At 38.8% G+C, this 17517-nt stretch overlaps 2 protein-coding genes across 3 annotated transcripts in view; one reads left to right on the forward strand and one right to left on the reverse strand.

Annotated features, from left to right (window-relative positions):
* Positions 1 to 566: 566 nt before the first annotated feature.
* ELMOD2 (ELMO domain containing 2) lies at positions 567 to 9902 on the forward strand (the record flags this gene model as incomplete). Its single annotated transcript, XM_029961675.1, has 7 exons — positions 567 to 611; positions 1226 to 1320; positions 2117 to 2246; positions 3198 to 3331; positions 3925 to 3993; positions 5025 to 5158; positions 5574 to 9902. Coding segments are annotated over 7 exons (765 nt in total), but the record flags the coding sequence as incomplete, so codon positions are not given.
* Positions 9903 to 14426: 4524 nt separating this feature from the next.
* The window catches only part of TBC1D9 (TBC1 domain family member 9), a 52451-nt gene continuing 49360 nt past the window's right edge, over positions 14427 to 17517 (reverse strand). For both annotated transcript variants that reach the window (XM_029962293.1, XM_029962284.1), the window contains one exon: positions 14427 to 16660. In XM_029962293.1, the coding sequence (XP_029818153.1) occupies positions 15947 to 16660 (714 nt within the window). In that variant the 3' untranslated portion in view covers positions 14427 to 15946. The remainder of the gene's footprint in view (positions 16661 to 17517) is intronic.

Raw genomic sequence — 17517 nt, forward strand, 5'->3', positions numbered from 1 at the left:
AGAAATCGTATCTTTTCCCCCAGTCTTCCCATCGCTTTGTATATGTTTTTACCCACTAAAAAATTCACGCAGATGTAAGTGCATTTTTTGGGGGGTGAGGGAGGAAGAGTGATTTAACTTAGAATTCTGCTTATGCAGAATTTTGATCTTAAATAGCAATGGCAAGTTAAGAAACTACATAACATTTTTGTGGTTTCACAATAGCTTGCAGAAATGACCTTTACACTTCCTCATTATTCGGTAATAAACAGAAAACAATTTCTGAAAATAGAAACACGTTGAGACATATTTTTGTTTTGACACCTTTTCAAATTTGTCTTTGTTTTCTACACTTAATTGATGCTTTAAAAAAATGCGAGTCTATTTTCAGCGTTGTACTCGAGGGTTATAAAAAAAAATCTATGTAAATTAAGACCTTCAGTTACCTGATAGCTGTTCATTTTAGGATTGAGTAATTTTTTTATTATATGTGTTAAAGGGATGCAAAATCTTATAATACTTATATGCTGCAAGAACACCTGTTGTCAATTATTTAAAATACTTCAATTTAACCGGGACATCTTCTTTTTTTTTGTATTGCAGAACATTCACTGGTATCATCAAAGAATAAGGTAAGAGATTCGAGGGATGAAACCTTAATAAAACCTTATTTCAGAGAGAGATCCCTGGAAAAGAACATGTGCATTTACTTTCTGAGAGTGGAGCACTGTAGAGGAATAAAAGGCAGAGAGGAGAGAACAGCATTTTGGGTTGTATGCTGGGGTTAGTTAAGGTTTCTCCAAAATAACCCCATATACCTTCAAATGTTTATTTCCATTGCAACCTCAGCTTGGTTAGCTCTGTGTCTCCTAATTCTGAAGCATTGTTTCCTTGGCTGCATTTGTTTCAATTGCATTAGGAAGAACATGTTTCAATTCAGCAATTGAAAGCGAACAAGAACCTAGACTAAGCAACTCTCCAGCTTTGCATTTATTCTTTATGGAACTCCTGGATAAACACTGTTGTTTACAATCTGAAAAATTTACAAATTATGCTTTTATGTAATTATTGCAGATCTTTTATATGCAATTTGAGCCAATTTATTGTAAACAATTGCAGTGAATTGACTCTTCTCTTTTTATAGTAAATAATATATACATGGCAGGTATACAGAAGCTTAGAAATAATAATGAGTTCAATGATTTCTGCATTCCTTGTGAAGTCATTTGCTGTGTTTACTTCCTAGGTTTTAAGAAATGCTGTACATGTTGAAGAAGCTGAAGTGGAGAAGTGTGTCAGAGATGTAATGAAAGAAAAGAGAATCGAACAGAGGGATACAGGGTATGTCTGGAAACAGAACATAAGTTCTTCATGGCCAGTAACTCTCACTTCTTAGCATGTTCTTGCAGTTGCTTCATCTTATGCAATATTTAAGCCATTCAACACAAGTATTTAGAATGAAATTAGAAAATAAGGTGCTGTTGTGTCCTCACCAGTTCTAGAAAATAAATTGCAAAGTTTTAATTGACATGGATTTGGGATTACTGCATCTCTATTTTGCAAGCCCCTTCTGTTACTCCATATTTGTAACTAATATGATTATTGCATAGATTGATTACAAGAGCTATGTAATTGCTCAGATACATTTGAGAGAGCACAGTGATGCCTGATGAATGTTTGCATTTATTTGCATAAGTAATTAGCAAATGAGAGGGGAAAATTGTGAACAGTTGAAATTTTAGAGTTTAATGAAGTGCTTCTTTGAAAGTTTGACTTCAAGACTCACAAAAAATTTAGGGGTAGGTGAAGGTACAGGGGTCAGGATGATATATATGGGGTTTCCTTGTGTCATAGCAGATTTTAGCTAATTTTGATTTATTTTTCTTTCATAATTTAAGCTAAGAGAGCCTGACTGCAGCACTGGAATTGGCTAGGGATTTTTAAAGTATGTGAGATCCATGTGGCAGTGTACTTAATGAATATGCTGTAGTTTGAAAGATAAACATAAAGCACTTCCTAATTCTAGTGTTTACATTGCATTAACATAAGAAAGGTCTTCTCTGGTAGTTCAAGCTGGAATTTATGGCTAATTAGACCTGTTTAATAGCTTCTCTGTGGTGTTTTGTTATTATTTCAGGTTTAAGGCAAATCTGCACATATCCTTACTGCAGATATCAGGTTATAAAAAACTGTATTTGAATGTGGAAAACCTAAGGAAGGTCCCATATGATTCAGAAAATGAAGAACACGAGGAACAGTTAATTGAGGTAAAATAATTTTTTAAATACAAAAGCTGTTTGTTTGGGTTTTTTTTCCCCTCCAAGTCGAACACCTCGAATGAACTTGTTGGTCATATTCTTAGCAGCTGGCCTATTTAAAGCTCTTTTCTACTTATAAACTGCTAAGCCATTATAGGAGTGACACATTAAAATACAACTTCAAAGCAAAACAGATTAGTAAACTAGAGTTACTTGCACTGGAATTATTTTGTGTGAAATCAGACAACAACAGCAACATGTAAGTAGAAAAATAGGTTTCTAATGGGTCACTGAATGCTACTAAAAAGATATTCAGCCTTATGCATGTGTGTAACTTTGTAAACCAGTCATTACTGAATTAAAAAAAAGTATTTTCCTATTACTGCATCCCTGTCAATGTAGAGACAATGGTTTAATGCTGGAAAATAAAGATTATCAGTAATGTATTTTAGGCAACTCTAAATAATAGCAACCAAATAACGTATTGGTTATTTTAAAAAGCTTGAGGCTTTTAAAAATAGCTTCTACTGTATGTCATTTTCTTAGCACTTCTTAATTATCTCAACTTGCTATGCAATAACATTATGTTATGCTATGCATAACATTGACATGTTATGTATTCACTGAGAATTTGTATTTCAGTTTATAGCTGTCCTATCACAAAATGGTGCATAAATTAATTTCTAAGGTGAAACAAGTATTTGTTTCTTTAGTGTTGTTACAGTCTCTTTGTCTGTGAAGGGAAAGTATCCCATTTAATGTTAAATGTAGTAATTTTTATCATTTCTGAAGTAAGCCATTGTGGCATGACTCCAGATTGCCACTAACAGAAAAGAACAGCGTGCAGATTGTATCCTGGTCCCTGGGGAGGGGTTTCTAACATGCAGCAGCAAGTGTTCTGAATTATGTGAGTTAGAATGCTGTAGCAGCTGTGTGTAACATGGAAGCATATTTGTGCAGCTCTGGAATTTGCTGATGCCTCACGAGAATCTGAAGGCCAGAATCAGCAAGCAGTGGTGTGACATTGGCTTCCAAGGAGATGATCCCAAAACAGACTTCAGAGGAATGGGTCTGCTGGGCTTAGTGAATCTGGTGTAAGTGAAAAGAAGTATTTAATTTCCTTTGTAACTAGTTTTTGGTATCTGTGTATTTTCTCTAGTTACTGCTGTCTCTAATAAAAACTGAGTAGAAGCAAATAGAAACCATTACGTTCTAAATAAGCCAACATTTCTAGCAACTGCACATCTGTAAACGTGGGTAAAATCAACAACGTTGGGTAAAATCAACAAGTGAAGGAAGGGGCAGAAATTTGCCCAAGACACCTTATCTTTTGTTGTCATATGATAGATTTGGTAGGTTGTAACTAACTTGTCAAAAGCTTTAAAAATTCACGAATTAATTATTGCAAAGAAAACCAGATAAGCTCACGTATCTTTGCTAAGCTAATTTGTGGACCAGGGTGAACTTCATATTTGATGTTCAGATCACAATGGCTTATTTTTTTTTACAGTATTAGTTCATGCTGAGTATAACTTAATTTGCTACCTTTTCCTTGGCTTTCGTTATGTGCCATTTTTCAGTACAGAGTAGTATTCAGCTTTAGTTTAGAGCTACGTATTTTAATGTTGAACACAATGTTTTTTTATATGAACTGAAACCAATGGAAGATCCTGTTTGACACTGACAGGTATTTCAGTAAGCATTACACCAACGAAGCTCGGCAGATCCTTTCTCGTTCAAATCACCCAAAGCTGGGGTAAGTCACTGGATGATTTTTTTTCTGGCTTGTCCTGTGTAAGAGCTCATGTGATGACTGCCAAGTATGTGTCCAGAAAATGAGGAGGAAAATATTTTTGGGGTTTTTTCCATTAAAGAATAAAAAAAAAGGGCCAAAATAGAAAGGTGTGAGAAACTGAACACTGAAATCAATGCTGGGGTGGGGAACTATGTGCAGCTTTTTTTTTTTTTTGAAATGGATTTGCTGGGACAAAAATGTTGCAAAATACTGTCTTTGGTTAACACAGTGAATGCCTTTAACATCATAGTTAGCTTTATTTCTAATAGGCTTAGATTAGATTTAGAAATTAATACTTATTTTTTGCCTTTTACTGATCATGTGTTGGGATGGTAGAGATTGTCTCTTAAGGTCCTCTTTTTTGCTAGGTTTCTGTACTGTAATAAGTATATTCAAACAGATGTTTTGTTCAAATTTAACTTAGTTTTTGAAAGCTTTGCATATTTAAACATTTTACAGGGAAAATATACTCTAAGACCAGTTAGATAAAATAATCTGATCTATCTAGTCCCCTGTTAACTCAGTGACCTACCAAGAGCAGGAGACCTTCATGACTTTGATTCTAAATAATATTGCCCTGTGTAACTAGGTCCTGAATAGGATGTCTGAGACTTTTTGCTCAATTAAATCACCATACAATTTACACAAATGAACTCATATTTATTTTTCATTCCTCCAAAACCACTTTAACTGTTCTTCAAGAATTTCTATTGTGCTTTCTATACAATGCAACAAAAAAACCCAGATTTTTTTCAGCTTGAAGAGCAGGTTGCAACAGCCATTCCATTTATACTGTAACTACATTTTTGACATGCAATTTTTAATATTCCAGCAGATCTAAGGATTTCAAATGAGCAAGTTGAGGTCAACATTGATGGCCTTACCATCTCAATACTGCCCAAAAATTGACTCTTACAGGTATCCTAAAGCAGAGGGAGCTTTTAAGACTTCCAATCCATAAGGTAAAACGAGCCCCACGATTTGTGTTGCAGATATTCCTATGCAATAGTTGGGATCAATCTGACAGAAATGGCATACAGCCTGCTCAAGAACGGTGCTTTAAAGTCTCATCTCTACAACATGGTGGCTGGGTTGCCACAGATGGAGCACTTCCATCAGTTTTACTGTAAGTATCCTCAGCTCCTTTAGTACAGACTTCCAAGGGGAGGCCTACAACATGGAGTTTAGGTTTTGGAGTGCACTTCCACTCTTCTCTCGTTAGCCAGAGCAAGCTGTGTGTCTTCTTCTTCTTGGATTGGTATTGGAAATACACCTGATGCTTAAACATTGTACTACAGAAATGTACATTTAAGGGATAATTTGTGTGGCTTTCTATATATTAGAGACTGCTGTTAGAAAACTCAATGTTTGCAGATTTAATTTTTTTTATTAATTATTACAGCACCAAAAGCTTGCTGTAGCCCAGGATGGGACAGTCCTTGTTTTAAGGGATGTCTAAGGGATCATTCTAGGACTAGCTAGATCAAGGCAGGAAATTGTGGAGGTAATTTTTGCAGATCTGTATTTTATTTTCTTCACAGGTTATCTAGTTTATGAGTTTGACAAATTCTGGTTTGAAGAAGAACCAGAAAGCATTATGCACTTCAACCAGTACAGAGAGAAATTCCATGAAAAAGTTAAGGGACTTCTACTGGATTGCAACGTGATACTCACCTTACAAAATACAAAGAAACCATAACTCCTCTGCAAAATTTGAGGTTCTGCATCAAAAATCAAATGATGCATTTGGATTGAAGTCTTGTGTGTTTCACCAAAAACTGTTTAACAATAGAACTTTTTTTACATTAAAAAAAAAAAATTAGCAAAATTCAGTTAAGAAAGCTTGTACAATCAACCTCTGTTTACAGGTATTTATATGCTATTCTCCAAAGGGCAGCTTTTTAAGAAGGAAGTTAAACAAAAACCAGCCAACAAACCAACACAAAAAAACAACCCACAAATCTCAAGAGCCTCTGGATCACTTGCTTTCACTTTTTTATTTCTTGATGCAGGAACATGAAGCAGGTATTTATGCTGCATCATGTTTTCTATGAATAGGTTTCACAGTTAATTGTCTTTTAAAAGACAGTTTAAGTTCAACTTTTCAACTTTGAACTTAAATTCCAACTTTTTAATGTAATAGTTCAAGTTAAGTTTGATTTGTAGATGAAATTCCCCTGGTTTTAGACTTCTTGTGTTCTTGTTCCATTACATGTCATTATCATTCACTAATCAATGTTAAATTTCTCTGTAATTAAGAGGTCCATGGAGGGGACATATTAGTCATTTATAATTTTGGAGAAGAGGCTTAATCCATCACCACACTGATGTACTTACTAGAAGTTACTTCTGGCTAAGGAAGTTTTTTATCTGTGGATTTGTCCCAGCCACTTCCTGTGCTTGGAAGAAGTTTAGTTTGCAAAACAAACAAAAAGAACCACAAGTCATCAGCATGAGGATAAGATTCTCAGGCTAAAGCTACTCTTTCTAAAAGTATTCCTACTGTAAAAATTTTTGATTCTTTATAATCTGACTTCAGATGCTCAGGATGAATGACTTTGTATCTGTTGTCAGCCCCTTCTTCTAGCAGGTAATGGGGCATTCTTAGTGGGAAGTACAAGAGATCTAGTTTAGCCCCTTTATAAATTTTAAAGAAAAACCTTTATTGCAGCTGCAATCCTTATTTTGTGAAATTAAATTCACATCTGAGTACTAGCCTCTAACAAAGATGTGTTTTCCATGGAAGGGTGCAACTTTGATGTGTACCTTACCCTTACCATCCTCTGACAATCTAGTCATTAGGACTTCCTGTCTATATTGTGACTAATTATTGCTTAGAGCAACTTTAAATGGATTTGGCTTGACCATCATTTCATTTTCTAAGAACTACTATTAAATAAGTGCCTTCTGCTTTTTTCAATGTCTTTTATTTTGATTCTGTAACCAGATCACAGCCTTAGAAACTTGATTTATTTGAGAAAAATTCTTTCACGAGGTACCTAAATAGCTCACAGTGGCACAAAATTTGTATGCTAATACAAGCTTTCATGACTTTATTTTTTTTTTTAAATCATCTCAGGTAAACTAGTTGTAGTCAATGACTAGTCATGAAGAGATTCCTGAGGAATACAAGCATTGAACATGAGAAGGAAAAAAAAAAGAGACAAATCCCTTTTTCTAATGAGTACTGTTACACTACATAAGTATGAAATATATTATAATATGTGGTACTGCATCTCTTAGAGATCATCAAAACCCAAATGGACTTGGCCTTAAGCAGCCTGTTCTGAGGGACTCTGCTTTGGGCAGGAGATTGGACTTCATGATCTCCAGAGGTGCCTTCCCACCTCAGCAGTTCTGTGAGTCTGTATTGTGTAACCAATGACTTGTTGCACTGCATCCACCCACATGCTCTTGATCCCTTTAAGTGTTGGTCAGTACACGTGTAGGAGGAGGTAACACAGTTCTGTTTTCTTTTTATGGTACTTTAGGTGTAGATGAGAGTGTAACAAGTCTAACGTGTGCAGGGTGGAGAAGGGCTCATCTCACCTGTGTTGGGTTGGATGCTGTTCCACTTGGAAAAAAAAAAAAAAAAAAAAGGAAAAGCACTGTGAAGATGCTCAGAGGGAGAGTGTTTATGGTTATGCCCTGGCTTGTAAACCAGACAGTTAAACTGACCACATTAGATACAAAACTGACCATGGGAAGCCCAGTTCTTTTGCTACTTCCAGGTACTTGGATCCTGCAATTCTCACCACTGAAAAGCTGAGATCCTGTGGAGAGCATTCTGTGATTCAGGTCCTGCAGTGAAGCTCTGTTTCTCTGACCCTTGCAGACATTGGACATGCCTAAAATCTGAGGAAGGAAGTGGAAAGTGGACTCCTTCCAATTATGCTTTCTAGCCTCAGCTTCTGTTGAGTTTGTCCCCATTAATAACTTTTGCTACTGCTTGTAGATCTCCTTTGCAAGCAACACGAGTGACTGAATTTCAGAGGTGACCCCAGTATGTTTAGCAGCAGCAGGAAAGGAGATCCTATTCTTTATTTTCATCTACTGCTTTCTAGCTAGCAACAAAGCTACCCCGAGCTAGGTTTGCAAGCTCTATTTTTTTTGGCAGCAGTTGCAAAAATAATCTACACCCTTGTCTTTCCAGCAGTGAAACTTTAACTGGGCTCCTTGTTCACTGGGAGACTGACATTTGACTATTGCCGGGGCTTCTAAAGCCCAACCATCAAGTTTCAGATTTCCTATCACACAGCGGAGGTGTTTTAGTGTAGAATGTAGATAGAGCTTAGTGTGAGATGTATCTCTGTTTAGCTTTTTTTCTTTTTGAATCAATGAGTGACCTGGGACTAAACTGTGGCAGTATACAAGGGGAAAAAGTAAACCCAGCGAGTGAGACATACGGGAATACATTAGTTTGCATGTTGTAATTAAGGTGAATGTTTGTGTTAGGCTCCAGTATGCCTTCCCAGTAAAGACTCAGAATTTGCATGCCCAGTAATTCTGTCTAGGAGTCACTCACTATATGTAGACTAGTACTGGGTGTCCCTGTTTGCACCAGTGGTAGGCTAATTGTATTATGGTGGTAGGTAGAAGACATATGGAAAAAGGTAAAATTGTGTTTAGGGAAGGGAAGAATGATGCTTTACTAGTCAGCACCAATTTATGCCAACTCCGTAGTAGAGTGACAATCCTGAGGTTATGGAAGATTGGAAATAGAGGTAGGCCACCTTTCTGCAAGGTTTATATATCAATTTGTTCAGCATCAGAATTTGTTGCTCACAGGTTATTCTGAGAGTATTAAAAACTTGCTAAATTCTCTTATATTTTAACCATCATGCTTCAAAGCACATACTGCCTTTTAGAATTTGCAAGTGCTGTTAGTTTTCTAACTTGCTGCCTCTTTAAAGCATTCACTCTGTGAAAGCTTGTATGCAATAGTCATTTAAGAAAAAAATTCTAAAACTTAAGACAAGGTGGTTCTCTAAATTTTTTGTTGTTCCTGTAGCAACTGTTTAACAAACTACCTCCACTTTTGTTGTTTAGTGTATGCTTGAAACGTGGTACCACTCTATGAACAAAATAATCTGAAGATAAGTAGTTTACCACAAGCAAAAGTAAAATCTAGTCTTTCACTAAGTAAACACTTTGCTTCATAAGTAACCAACTTGACTGGAAAGTGATCTGAAGACAGTGCTACTTAGGAGGAAAGAAAATGAGAATGTTTTTAAGCTGGTTGTGCTTCTGTCATCTGATACAGCCATGTAAAGGATAGGGCGTTTTGTCCTAAAGGACAAGTGGAAAAGGGGCCAATTTAAACACCTCAGATAAACAGTTTTGGATTTTCACTCTTTGAAAAACAAAACCAAAAACATGCAAAGAGCAATTAGACACATACAAAGCCCCGAGCAGTGGTTTTCCAGACTTTCCATCCCAGTTTAAAATAAAACTTTATGAAAAAATTACTTAGCCTTGTTTTAGGAATTATCATAATGAAAAAGTTTGTATTGAGTTAGGTGGGCAGTCAGTATTCTTGAAAATACTGCTAGTGAATGCGTGGTGAAAGATGTAACCTGTGATTTCTTTCTGTCATACTTGTTTGTGTTGCTGTAGTACAATGTTGACTAATTTTTGGACTGATGTTTCTTGTGCCAGTCTAGATACTGTCTTTCTTTCTCTAGGGAATTAAAAACAACCCAGCCCAAGACAGCTTGTGGGCAGTTTCTTCTTATCACACTGTGCTTAGATAGCTGCATACTAATAGGAATCCCTGTTTACCATGATATAAAAGCAATAATGTAAACTGTGATGTCCGTGTAATAGAGATGTTTACAATGGTAGCAAATAAAGAACGGGTTATTCCAAAATATTGTCAGCATTAGTGTGTTTGGCCTGCTAGAAAATGTAAGAGCTTTCACTTAGCTGTGCTCTCTGTTCATGCACCTGCACTGGGATGTGAGAGAAAGCTTTTTCCTAGCTGTTTTTTTTTCTTTCCCTCCCCTCTCCACTCCCCTCCAGCTCCAAGAACTTGTTTAGAGGTCTCTGGCTCTTGTACTGGGCTTGCATTTGTGCCTAGGAAAATAGGCATTGTTAGGAACTAATACTACAGCACCAACTGTTGAAATGGTGGGCAGCAGAACATCTGTATGCATGGAAGCTGAACTGGCAAACGCAACAACAGCTGGAACAAAGGCCAGCTGGCTCACACAGACCTCCTAGTTTTTAGATCAGCATCCAAGATATGTACTTTAAATCAAACACAAGAAGAAAGGAGTAAGATTTAAATCTGACTGTGAGATCCACACAGAAAGTGTATTGTTTTTACCTCTCAAGATAAGTCCAATACCACAGACAAACAAGCTTACACCCAAGTCCACTTGGTATCTTACATCTAACAGGAAATGCTGCAGTGGGAAAGTCCGAGTTCGACACATCTTACAGATTTGGGAGTACTACAGCCTGGAACACTCCCTCACTCCCTGTTACCCTGAATGAAGTCTCAGCCACAGTGCATTGCTGCACAGACCAACAGCATTCCTGGGAGGAATGCTCTCCAAGAGGAGATGCTTCCTGCTTGGCTTAGCAGAGGGGCTTCCCAGCCCTCAGCTCACTTTGTTCTACACCCCAGTAGAAAGGTGGCAGCATCCCTTTTGTCACATTCTTTTGGTCCAGGCCACAGAAAACAGACCTCACTTCCTTGAAAAGAGCACATACAAATGGCATAGTGGGGTGGAAGGAGACAGAGAGGGGCTTTGCTGCGTTTCTTTAGCTGGAGTGCCACATCACTCTCCAGGGATGGAGCTGAGTTTTGATTTTTGAATGTAAGAAAAAATTACACAGATGGGCTGCTGCAAGTGGTAGAGGTTTACTACTGCTTTTTTTTTCAGTTCCTTTTTAAATCCTTACTTCAAAAGCTCTGTTTTAGGCTTTAAAAGAAAACAGAAAACCAAACCCACCCACACAAAAAAAACCCAAAACACCTCACAAAAGCAATTTTGTTTGAAGGACCTGAAAGTTAACTCTCAGAGGCCACTGGAAATGTGGTTTTGTTCAGGGGAGCAAAACTCCAAGAACAAAATCTGCAAGCTGGAGAACAACTCTAGAGAACATTTCTGGAGAAAGAAGGAGAAACCCTCAAAACCCTCAGAGGTTGGTGGTTTTTTTTTTTTTAAACCTCTGTGTGTGCTGGCGTGTCTTCATCCCCATACAAGCTAAGTTAAATAATTTGCTTGGGTTTTTTCAGTTCATTTGTATCTCCCAGGCAGCCTTTTTTTCTGCTTCTGAGGTAGAGTTAATTTTCTTCACAGTGTCTGGTATGGGGCTGTGTTTTGGATTTGTGCTGAGCACAGGGTTGATAATACAGAGATGTTTTTGTTGTTGCTGAGCAGGGCTCACACAGAGCCAAGGCCTTTTCTGCTTTTCACACTGACACGCTGGTGAGGAAGTTGGGGGTGCAGGGATGGTTGGGAGGAGACACAGCTGGGACAGGTGACCCCAACTGACCAAAGCGATATGCCAGATCTTATGGCATTATGCTCAGTATATACAGTAGAGGGAAGAAGAAGGAAGGGAGGGACCTTTGGAGTTAAGGTGCTTATCTTCCCAAGTAACCACTAGGGTTGATGGGGCCTTGCTCTCCTGGAGATGGCTGAACACCTGCCTGCCCATGGGAAGCAGTGAATTAATTCCTTGTGTTGCTTTGCTTGTGTGTAGGGCTTTTGCTTTCCCTATTAAACTGTCTTTATCTCCACCTATGAGCTTTCTGGCTTTTACCCTTCTAATTCTCTCCCCCATCCCCCTGGTGGGGGACTGAGCAAGTGGCTGTGTGGGGCTTGGTGGCTGCCTGGGGTTAAACCACGACATTAGAAGTCTCAATTGCCACTTGAACCACGTAACACTTGACTAAAGACTATCTTCTAGTGGGAAGAAACAGAAATAGCAGAATAGAAGGAAAGTTTTCTTCCAAGCAGAGGATAAGGCTCAGTAATAGACAGTACTGCTTCACTTTCATTCTCACTATAATATGTCTGCACATACCTAAACTGGTGAGCTCTAGTCATAGACCAGGCTTCTCCCACAGCACCAGGTGTTGACATCAGGATTCAAAGGAAGGCCCCAGACACTGGAACCTCATAATCTAGCTAAGCAAAAGGCCAGGATACTACAGCATGCTCTGCCATAGGCTGAGCTAACCCACCAACTCATACACAATTCCTCAGTATTTTCTCATTTTTTCAGATGTTTTACTCTAAGCCCAACTAGTCCACATTTCTTGCAAAAGTGGATACAACAGCATTAACACTTAATTTCTGATAAAAGGCATCTTCTACCAGCATACCTTGTTATTACTGAATTACCAGTAACTGGAACAGACTAGGCATCATGGTTGTCACTCACAGGGATGCCACAAGTTTGCAGAGTAACAGCACAGGAACTCACCAAGGCACGTACAACCCAAACTGGCAGGGACTCGGTGAGCTGTGCTCTCTACCTGTAATACACTGGGACAGCCACAGGTGCCTCCTCTAACCTACTGCTCTCCCATTTAGGCAGGTTGTAGGTTTACAGTGCTCATGCACCAGCTACATTTTGTTGCTCTGTGCATTCTGAGGGAATTGAAACTCTTCCCAACAGTTTCTTGTTGGTTACTGTATTGCACCTACTGTTGACACCCAGTTACCACAGTTTCAATATGATGCTACAAGATTACACATTAGTAAGTAGCAAAGGCCCTATGACAGGAGGCATCCAGAGGCTTGCAGAGTACCTACCCAGCAGAAGAACCAGACCTGGCTGCAAAACCTTCCATGCAAAAGCACTGTCTCTTTGCTTGTCCAACTGCTTTAAGGCTATTCTGCCACAGTTCCTTACATGTCACACCATATATACCACACCAGCCTCTGCCATCTAAATTTGACACAACACCCAACATCTATTATAAAAGAAGCTCCAGCATCACTGCATAAGAACTCATAAAGTGTTTTTCTCTTTACAACAGATTTGATGTTAATTTTTTGCTAAGTTTAATACATCACATAATGAGCTTCCTGTCTGCGTAACACAACCTGTATAAAAACAAACCTTTACAAGTCTCAAAAACAACCCTCAGCTCTAATACCTGGAATTCAAGAGCAGTAAGATGTTACAATGAAGGAAATAAGTGCCACAGAACTTCCATGTGTTATCAGCATCTGACTAAGCTGAAAGACAGAATGGAAGAAAATTCGAGAATATTTCCTTATGGTTTTGTTTGTTTGCCTGGCTGGTTTCATTTGGTTTTGGAGTTTTTTTTTTAATACAGGAAGCTCTATAAAATAGCAGCCCCAACTGAACTCTACAGTTCACAGGTTAAAGAGACTGTATCTCCAAGCACAGAAAGCACAAGGCACAGGTACTTGTAAAAAACCATACTCACTTTCTGTGTAGGACACCTGCACATACAGATTAGACTTTCAAAATACTCACATTTTCTCACTGTATGCTGGTCAGTTGAACTCTTCTGTAGCTTTCCATTCACCAGCTCCCAGGCAGCTACTAAAGAACAGGTCACAGCAGATGATGTCATCAAGTAGGCATCTGCCAGGTGGCTGTTTGCTGTGGTTCTGATCAGGTGAGAAGCCTCATCCAAAAAAACCTGGAGAAAATCAGCTCACCTGGCTGCTACCTACAGCAAAGACAGTCTTAAAGATGACCTGGCTCACACTTAGGAGCTTTGCTGACATGATCATGAAGGTAAGGAAGGCGACTAGAGCAAAATAGAAAGAAGTTGCCTTGTAAAATGGCTCTTGTTACACCAGGCATCCACCTGTGGATGCCTCTTCTTGTTAACAGGAGTCGTAACAGCAAAACAATTCTCATGGTACGTTGCATCCCCTGCCCTGCGGGTGGGGTGTGGAACAAAGCTGACAAGGCCTTCTGAGATAAAGAAAGGTTTTTGAGCTGTAGTCTGTGTGTCTCTAGGGGTGTGTGGAAGCTTGCTGACAGGCTTAAAATCACTTTAGCATAACAGACACCCAAAAGAGAAATACTTCAGGGATCTGCAAATCTAAAAAGGTCAGTAGTCCACTTGAGGATGTTAACTCTTAGTGCTGAAGACTTCCATTATAGCTTATTCAGCTGCCAGGCATTACAATAAAGCACCCCACTCTGGCCTCGGCATCTTAAGTTAAAACAAAGCCATAGTCTTCAAAATGGTAATTATGGCTTCAAATTAATGTCATTATTTGAATGAATATCATTATTTGATACACATGTAAACTAATCCACATAGTCTCATACACAGACCATAGTGCTTTTTCATACATGTATACATACTTGAATTTGTCTGTGTAATAAACCACAACCACCTGCTTTTCCCTCTAGCATGACTTTTAATAGTTAAAAATCAAATCTGTGCAGAGTGTACTTTATTTGTTCACATTACCTATTTGTGGTTAAAAACCACTTCATCTGACAGTTTAAAAGCATTCTTTTAAAACAAAGGAATTAAACATAGCTTGTGCTAAAAAAATCTGCAAGTTACATGGATGCAATATTATACAGGAGTATAAAAAAATCAACAGTATTCTACAGAAAATATTCTCAAAACAGCAAATAAAGATTAGGCATGTAGGCATGATCCTGAACTGAACAAATATCAATTAAAAAACAGCTAACAAAATTTAAAAAAAAATCCTGAATTTCTGTATAAAAAAAGCAAGGATTCAAAGTGCAGGTGCTCCAGTTTTCATTTGAACATATTATTCAGTAAGTCAATACAGGATACTATTCATTTTATATAAAGTGACAGTGTTCTCAGTAAGACTTAAACATTCAGTTACATTATCTTGCAGATTTTTTTTCATTACTGCTACTTTACACTGTAGTAAATAAAGACTTATGCAATACAGGCTTTCATTTTCTTAATCTAACAAGAATATAATAGGTTGGTGGTAATGGCTAGTTTTAAGAGCTAAGCTATATTTGCTGCAGATCAGCCTTAGAAGTAGATATATATATATTTTTTTTTAAACTTTTAAAAACAGATTTCAAATTTTAAAAAGAGACTCTACCAATCTGTTCTGGGACCTGCATATACTGTCTTTGGAGCACACCAGCAAAGCTTCCAAGTCCACTGGTTAGGAACACAGCTCTGGGCAGGGTCATGCTGGAAATCTTTCTTTGGTGGCTGCAGCTGGGAAAGGGCTCTCTCTGCCAAGCTGAACCCAGGGAAAAGGCAAAAGGGCTTTGCTTTCCATCAGAGCAGAAACCATCACATTTATCCACATTTGCCTGATGTGCCAGCTAGGTTTGGGATGGACTTCTCACTTTTACTTGAGCATACCAGTCTCAGGCAGAGGAAGTTAGGAGCCAGGCAGGTGTCACTGAAGTGGTCTTTCATATATTCAAAAAAATAAAATTGAAGCATACATTAGAAACCTCTTTGAAAAAAATTATATGAAATAAAATATCCTTCAGGGATGTTGCCTGGAACTTAATTTCACCTGAGGTCCTTTTCAGGTTGACAGCATCCCTTTAAATTTTAGGTTTTTCCCATTTTGTTGATTTTTTTTTTCCCAAGAACCAGATCTCTATATATGTCTATTTAAAAAATGCACATAAATATTGGCATTAAGGTTACATTTAGAAATTCAGAACTTATCTTTACCATTATATATTGACAGCAAGATTAATAATACACACACTTCACTGACAACCGTTATTTTTTTTTTCTGTATTTTGAATAAAATTTGCATTTGTGTAACATTTCCCACAGAAAGAGTGATTATACTTCAAGATAGTTAAGTCTGCACCCCAACATTTTCACATTAGTGAAAACAATCATGTTCTGGAAATACCAGGGCCTGTGCCAGGTACTAATAAATACAGAATAAGAAAAAAAAAAAAAGAAAATAAAAACCCCGACTGCCTTTTATCCCGACATAGTAGAGATTTCATAGTCACTGGCCGAGGTTATGGGTCTGCCCCTCATCCTTACGTTTTTAGCATTGGTAATCCTAGCCATCATGGACACAGGCTTGTCAAAGTACCTCACCAGCGCTGGCTCAGTCAAAAGGGAGGCTAAAAACTGCTCGAAGGTGATGGCCCAGTCCCTGTCGATGCTCGTGCTCCTGCGCAGAGCGGCGCCGTGGTTGCTGCGCACCAGAACGGTGTCCTCGCCGATGTCCTCGCAGTGCAGCTTCTCCTCCTCGTGCGAGCCCGCGCTCAGCACCGAGTAGGAGGACATGGAACTGTCGTCTTTCGTGTCGTCATCGGAAATGAGCATGGAGGAACAGGCCCCGTTGTCCCTGGGAGAAGAGTCGTCGAGCTTAATGTCTTCCATCTGCATGCCCAGGGCGCTGTCGGGGCAGACGGCCTCCTCCTCGCTGCTTGGGAGCGGCTTGTGCTGCTCCAGGGGGTACTGCTGATGCTCTTTCTTCTGAAACAGCTCGCTCTGGAGAGCTTTGCTGCAGCTGTTGCTGCTGCTGTCTGCCTCGCTGGCGGGCTGCACGCTGAAGAGCTTGCCCACTTCGCCGATCTCCAAAAGCAGGCTGGTCACAGCAGCGGTGGCGTGGTACAGGTCCTGCTCGTTGGGGTCCTCGCTGAACATGTTGTACATCGTCTTGCACAGCTCAATGAACTGCCCCTGAACACGGAGGGAGGAAACATCAATGAGAGCAGGAAACAAATCAGGCTGACGTCTGATTTAAATCAGTTTTAAAAGTCTGGAATTGAGGCATGACAACAGTTTGTGTGATTAAAATAAAATTGGGAATAATTTGAGTGCAGTCCAGAAAGCATTTTCTGTGACTGGGCAGTTAGATGTGTTGCCTGTCTCAAAGCTATTTAGAATAAACCACTGGATGTTTCGTCCACCATATGACAAATATAATTCTCTGCAGCCACTGGGGGGCAACAGAGGGTGAGCAGTGAGACACAGCATTCATTTTGGTGGATTTTCTTGTAGGAGTGATGCTAAGTATAACTAGGGGTCTGCTAAAATTAATGAGAAGTAATGAAAAATTAAATAAGACCTGCAGCACTCTTTAACTGACAGGGGTAACTTAGTTGGATGCAAGTCTTTAGAAATTCAAAACTCATGAATTAAACAGGAAGGAGATTTGCTCAGGGCTACCTGAAGTAAGAATCATTGTTCTACAGGGAATAAACCTTCCCTACATGCTCTGGAGGGAAGAGCTATCCCAATGGGTCTCCTCCTCCTTAGCAGCTGTGGATCTGAGGGGATCCACAGGGATCTGAGGGGATTTATACTGGCAGTATAAATCACAAAACATAAAATGCTTCTTTCAGTTTATGTGTATCAGACATTATTAGCTAGCTGGCAATATTCAATGTCACATCACCCTTTGTCTAGAGATCAAATTAATGTTATCATTCCTATACGTGTGTGTCTCATTTTTGGGATGTTTTGGGAGCTGAATGCCAGTTACAATACTTTGAAAACAACTAACTTCTGTAATCAGCTGACTGCTGCTCTGTGGT

This window comes from Manacus vitellinus, unplaced genomic scaffold, assembly GCF_001715985.3.
Source record: "Manacus vitellinus isolate BGI_N305 unplaced genomic scaffold, ASM171598v3 scaffold_0_pilon, whole genome shotgun sequence".
In the NCBI taxonomy this organism is placed as follows: Eukaryota; Metazoa; Chordata; class Aves; order Passeriformes; family Pipridae; genus Manacus; species Manacus vitellinus.